Genomic DNA, 6,755 nt, shown 5'->3' with positions numbered 1-6,755 from the left:
GTCCTGAATCGCGGGAAGCAGATGGCTGCCCCTCTTTCCTCGAAAAGAGAGACAAACGAGAGCGGAGCTTTTTCCCTTGGAAAAAACGCTCGCAGTGCACGCCGATTGCCCCCTCGGAGACATCGCGTGCGTGCTCTTTGCCCAAACAAATAACGCATAAATCGTGTATGTCATCAGATGTTAAACAACGTCAACACGGATGCACACATCCTTAAACGCTTTGCTAGTGCTCGCCATAATGAGATGAATAGAGATCGCTCTTACCACAGAAATGCACGCTTCAAACAAAACAGTCAATGAAGACGAAGAAGAGAATGACGTGTGCTCCCGGCGCCTATTTATACTATAGTCGCACCGATAGTGACGTCATGGCTTTCGCCGGCCAACGAGTTGGTGTTTTTTCAATGTATGCTTCAGACAAGGGTCACGACGAGGCGTTCCCCTATAGCGACCCCTAGAGGACGCAGTTCGAAGTTCCCATGAAAGGGAACAGGTATTTTACATTTTAATAATATTTTACAATGTTACTGTTTTTCAAGTATACTTGATCAAATTAATTCAGCATTGATGAGCATACAATCTTACCAACCTCAAATGTTTGAACGGTAGTGTATTTTACCGTTTGAAACATATCTTTGCTTACTGGTTCACATGCTGTTATTAAAAATAGGCAGTATGCGGTATAAATATTTTAAGTGAAAATATAGTGATATTATGGGTCCAAAGCACTCAAATCAAAGATGTGACACCTTTATCAAACACACCCCTGTTGATATAGAGATGTAAAGACTCACCTTTGCTCTCCTCAGTAAGCGAATCACACTGATGCCCGTAGACGCTAGCTCTCGACTGGGCATACTCTGAAGATACGCGCAGACACACACTTCACACAGGTGCTGCAGCCGTTTCACCTGGTACATCTCTGCGCAGACGAGCACAGCCATGGCCTGCAGCACACTGGCTGAACACACAGACACACAGCACTGTCAATCACCTCCTGTTTCCCCCTCCATCAAGCTCAGTTCATATTCACCCTCTGTCAATCAAGCTCAGTCTCTATTTGCATCTATTCTCTCAACAGTGTTGTTTAATGTCCTTGATATGAATGGGGAAGCATCCATCACATTGATTGACAGAATGAGTCAAACAATCTGACATACTAAACCTTCCTTCATTGTTTAATGATAAATACAACCTGAATCATTACATGTCATTGTGATTGAAACATATGGATTATGTTGCACAATACAGTGAATATAAAAAGCTATTGTTAGGCACAACATACAGAAGAACCCCTTTATTCTCACTTCATATTGTAAATGTTAATATTATTACCTAATCAGGTAAAAAAAAATTAAGAACATACACTACCATTTAAAAGTTTGGAGTCAATAAGATCTCATTTATTTTATTTTATTTTATTTATTGGAAAAAATTATACTGATACTGAAAGTAAATAAGAAATTGACAATGTTACAAAATATTTCTATTTCAAATAAATGCTGTTCTTTTAAACTACTTTCTATTGTAATCCTGAAAAAAAATGTTTCACAGTTTCCACAAAACATTTAAGCAGCACAACTGTTGATACTAACAAGAAATGTGTCTTGAGCAGCAAATCAGAATATTAGAATGATTTCTGAAGGATCATGTGACACTGATGACAGGAGTAATGGCTGCTTTGCCATCACAGGAATAAATTATGATCATTAAAATATATTAAAATAGAAAACAGTTATTTTAAAATTGTAATATGTCACAATATTACTGTTTTTACTGTATTTTTAATCAAATAATTGCAGCTTTGGTGAGCATAAGAGACTTCTTTCAAAAACATTTAAAAAATCTTATCGACCCCAAACTTTTGAACAGTTGTGTATGTTTTCAATAAAAAATATTTTATGAAACAAAATTATTAAAGGGATAGTTCATCCTTGAATGCTGTTAGTACTGTGAACATTTGTCATTGGGAAAATCAGGTCAGCCATGCAAATCCATGGAAAATTCCAAGTTTTTCAGGTGTTGGTGTTAGTTCATTCTATTGCATGATTTGATATTCAGACTAGGTAATTCTCTCTCAAATTGTAGTTAAGTCCTCTGAAGCACATCTGAAACACTTTATTGACCAATCAGCATCCAGGACCAGAACTATCTATTTTATAAAAGCATTTAAAGGAATAGTTAGCTTCATTTTGTTCTAAAGAAGAAAAACAAATTGAAAAATGTTTGTTTTTGTCCATACAGTGAAAGTCAATGGGGTCTGATGTTGTTTTGAACAGTTCTTATTTTGTTCAACCGAAGGTGTGGAATGAGATGAGGGTGAGGGTGATGACAATTTACATTGTTATCTCTTTAAGGCAGGGTTTTCCAGTCCTGCTTCTGGTTTTTCTCCATCCAGCAGGGTTGCCAGGTTTTCACAACAAAATTGCTACTCAAAACTAGCCCAAAACTAACCCAATCGCATTTCGAGGGGGTAAAATACACGTTTTTTTGGTGGGGTTCCCCTGGTAAAATTTGCATTTTAGGGGCTAAATATCATGTTATTGAGGTCGCTTAAACCGGCAGACATGAAAACAACCCCTGGCAACAGTGTTAAAGTAGCCCAATTCCGCAGGAAAACCGCACACTTGGCAACACTGCCAACCAGCTCCAACACACTTGCCTGGAAGTTTCTAGTAAGCTGGAAGACCTTTATTAGCTGGTCCAGGTGTGTTTAATTAGGGTTAAAACTAGACTGGTGGATAGTGTTGCCTTGTCCAAATACCCACACTTGCGGTCTTTGCACTTGACCACTTGACTACTATATGATGTATTTCCTGTATTTGGCCCAAGTGTTAAAGTGAGCATGAAGATCACAAGTGTGTGTACAACTTTTCATTACCTGATGGGACACACTTATAGTGTTGTAAAAACGCAAAGTGTTTACAGAGTTTTATTATTATTTTCAATACTTTGCATTTTAAAATCAACTTCTAAATGTCTGTTCAGTAGTCCCTATAGATGACACAATTTAATTAAGTGATAAATCTTTGCAGCAATAAAATGTGTAGCACATTGTTTTACCACCAAATTTTATGTAATATCTTATTATTATTAATATTTAACTTACATTGGAAAGGTTTCCGTGACCTCTCGCGCGATCTTGGCAAAAAGTCTCACGATTTATTTCCAGAACATGATGCATGATGGGATACACTAACCCTCGAATACCGCTCTGGAGCGGTATTCGAGATAGTGTGGATTTAGTGTGCGTTAAGGGCACTGCGCTTTGGTATTTTTAAGACCTGGGACAGTCTTGCGCACTTACTTCCTGTCGCACGCACGCGCTCTCAAGTGGCCAAGACCGCAAGTGTGGGTATTTGGACAAGGGGTGTCTCTCCAGGAACAGGTTTGGATACTACTGCTTTAAAATCCTTGAAAACCACACTCTCACCTGGACAGCAGGTGTCAGTGTAGAGGTACTCCAGGAAAGCTAGAAAGGTATCAGACGAGACTCCATGAATTGGCACCACACGACTTCGTGCTTCTGCATATTTCCCACTGAACATGGCAGCCATAACATCACAGCGGGCCACAAGCACGGCTCTGTGCGCTGGCAGCACGCTTCCTGCAAGCAGACGCACAGCTGACCTCTTAAAACACACTTACACCCATGGAGTCAAGCATTACAGAGGAGCTCTGACTCAAACACAAGCCCCTCCCTTGTACTTTCCACCTTTGAGCAGTCTGAATCAATGCACCATTGTGTGCGCCTGTGTGTGTACATGTTCATGCACATGCAGGGTTAGCATTGACTCTTGCCTTGCACCATGAAGATGACATCAGAGTATAGAGGGGAATTGAAGAGGCTTCCCAGTGTCAAAGGACCTTGTTGAGAGCGGGGTGTGGGTGTGTCCCTGAGGGCCTGCAACCAGAACGAATCAACACTGCAGTGCACAATCTGAGGCGATGAATACTGTTTGTACTGTGAGCATTTAGATTTGAGAAATCAGGTCAGCCATGCAAATCATTAGAAAAAACCTTTGCACGGTCCAGTTCTGTTGTATAATCAGAGCGCCTCCTGTCTGTCAGACGGATACCTTTTCTCTTCCAACGAATGAGCGTATCCTGTCAATCAGCTGGGCTACGGCCAAAGGGTTCTTCAGTTTTTCAGCAATAGCTTCCTCCAGGTATTCCCATTCCCAGGCCCCTGTGAAAAAATACACATCACCAGCACGCACTGACCCATGAACGCATCCTGCTCACACATGCATTAACTGGCTGTCCGGCTGACCGCGGAGTAAATCTCAACCTTTTACACTGGCTGCTCAGATCTGCTGGAGTTTAACCAACAGTTCAACCTCTCAGTGGAGGTACACTCTTAAAAATAAAGATTTCAAAAGGGAGTTTTCAAATCAAGGCCATAACCATTCTGGGCTCCTTAAAGAACCTTTCGGTGTACAGTTCTTAAAGGGATAGTTCACCCAAAAATTTAAATTGTGTCATTAATTACTCACCCTCATGTCCTTCCAAAACCCGTTAGACCTTTGTTCATCTTCGGAACACAAATGAAGATATTTTTGATGAAATCCGAGAGCTTTCTGACCCTGCATAGACAGCAACGCAACTGACACGCTCAAGGCCCAGAAAGGTAGTAAGGACATTGGTAAAATAGTCCATGAGACATCAGTAATTCAACCGTAATTAATACTTTTTGTGCGCAAAGAAAACAAAAATAACAAATTTATTCAACAATTTCTTCTCTTCCGTGTCAGTCTATGCTGCGTGTTCACGAGAGTACCACGACGCAAGGAGCTGGTGTTCTGACGTAGAACCTGGATAGGCTGCGCCTTGTTTACAAGCAGAGGAATGCACAATGCGCATTGAGACTGACACTGAAGAGAAGAAATAGTTGAATAAAGTCATTATTTTTGTTTTCTTTGTGCACAAAAAAAGTATCCTCGTAGCTTCATAAAATGAAGGTTGAACCACTGATGTTTTTAATGATGTCCTTACTACCTTTCTGGGCCTTGAACGTGTCAGTTGCGTTGCTGTCTATGCAGGGTCAGAAAGCTCTCAGATTTCATCAAAAATATTTTAATGTGGGTTCTGAAAATGAACGACATGAGGGTGAGTAATTAATGACAGAATTTTCATTTTTGGGTGAACTATTCCTTTAAAAGAACCATGTGAAGAACATATTGAAAATCTAAAGAACCTTTTGTGGAAGGAAAAGATTCCATGAATGTTAAAGGTTCTTCATGGAACCATCAATGCCAATAAAGAACCCAGTGTACAGGGCTGGTGGATTCAGTTACAGCTTTAAAAACAGCTTTTTTTCTCAGCTTTCTCTTCTCCATTAACTATACCAGGATACAAAAAACCACAAATAAGGTGGTGGAACAGCTGTTTTCCACAAGAATCAAGTATACTTGGTGACAGCTAAGAAAATAAAACCAATATTTAACTGGTGTTACTTCATAGTAAAGACATAGTTTCCACGGTTCTGTCACATAAAAATATTCATCTGTCACAGTTGAGCTGATTTAATATTAACTCAGCCTCATTCGTAAATCTGTCTAGACACTACCCGAGAGGGATTTGATCCGAAAGAAACCACGCACAATGAGTTTCCGTGCATCATTTCCGTTAATGTAACGACCGCCCTTGGTTCACGGGAGGAAAATGGCCTCTGGAAAAATCACACTATATATCAGCAGCAGGGTGAGATGATCTCATCAGTATGGGGCTCACCTTCTCACCTTCTGAGCATGGCCTCACTCTGATAAATGAGTCTATAATATCCATTCCTGTTTCCTGGACTGTTAAAGCCTCATCTGAACACCTGATTGAGATGCATGTCCATCCTTCCAGCCTCCATTTTGCATCAGAGGTCCCAAAGAATGGGGAACGGGAGATAATATTTCCAGCTTATGAGGAATGTTGTGGCAGGCTAATACAAGCATAGAATCACAATTGTGTACTTGGGTGAATGTCACGAAAAGCATGTCCAGGACACACTTCACCCCAAAATCAAAATAATTGCATTGTTTGCATAAAGGAAATGCTCTGACTTTATTGTCATGACATTTAAAAGTGACTTTCCCTTATTAAAAAGAGTTAAACGTGCAATTAAAAGTACTTGTTAGGTCTAAAAATGCTGTTCCATTTTACATGGGCCATCATGTGAAGATCACATGACCAGCTGAATACTACTTGCTTTATCCATTATTATAAGGTACTTCAGCTCACAGAATAAATTAAACATGGCTGATTTGAATAGCGCATTTCAACAACAGCATCAGTAACAGAAAATGTTGCATGATGCTGCTTTCAAACCACTAGGTGTCAGTATTATTGTATGCAATAATTGTATCGTGTGTGTGTGTGTGTATATATAGTAAGAAGAGATGTTTGCCATAAAGCTGGCAATATAAACAAAAAATTACTGAGCGCAATAATTACTGTTAGGCGTCTGTATTTTTTATTTTTTTTGTATATTTAGATTCGGTACTGTAAATGACTATAATACAATTAATTTTAAATCAGCATAAAATAAAGCCAGTTACAAATACTATAATAAAATATAAATATTTTACAGTTTAAATGATAACTATTTATTTATTGCATTATGGTATATCATAAGGAGAATTTTTTTTTTAATCCTTAATTGCCATAAAAATAATGTCACAATGCAAGCAAGAAAGCAGATAGATAGATAGATAGATAGATAGATAGATAGATAGATAGATAGATAGATAGATAGATAGATAGAT

The 6,755-nt window shown here is 39.1% G+C and overlaps 1 protein-coding gene across 1 annotated transcript in view; it reads right to left on the bottom strand.

Moving 5' to 3' along the window:
- The window catches only part of LOC107661900 (rho-related BTB domain-containing protein 3-like), a 19,080-nt gene that overhangs the window by 1,734 nt on the left and 10,591 nt on the right, over window positions 1-6,755 (bottom strand). The window contains exons 7-10 of the mRNA XM_016451691.1: window positions 4,080-4,189; window positions 3,802-3,904; window positions 3,434-3,607; window positions 795-961 (exon numbers count right to left, since the gene is read on the bottom strand). Coding sequence (XP_016307177.1) covers window positions 795-961; window positions 3,434-3,607; window positions 3,802-3,904; window positions 4,080-4,189 — 554 coding nt within the window. The remainder of the gene's footprint in view (window positions 1-794; window positions 962-3,433; window positions 3,608-3,801; window positions 3,905-4,079; window positions 4,190-6,755) is intronic.

Source organism: Sinocyclocheilus anshuiensis, unplaced genomic scaffold (genome assembly GCF_001515605.1).
Source record: "Sinocyclocheilus anshuiensis isolate Anshui unplaced genomic scaffold, SAMN03320099.WGS_v1.1 scaffold457, whole genome shotgun sequence".
NCBI classification, from domain to species: Eukaryota; Metazoa; Chordata; class Actinopteri; order Cypriniformes; family Cyprinidae; genus Sinocyclocheilus; species Sinocyclocheilus anshuiensis.
Note: the sequence above shows the minus strand (reverse complement) of the source record. Positions and strands in the feature narration are given on the sequence as shown.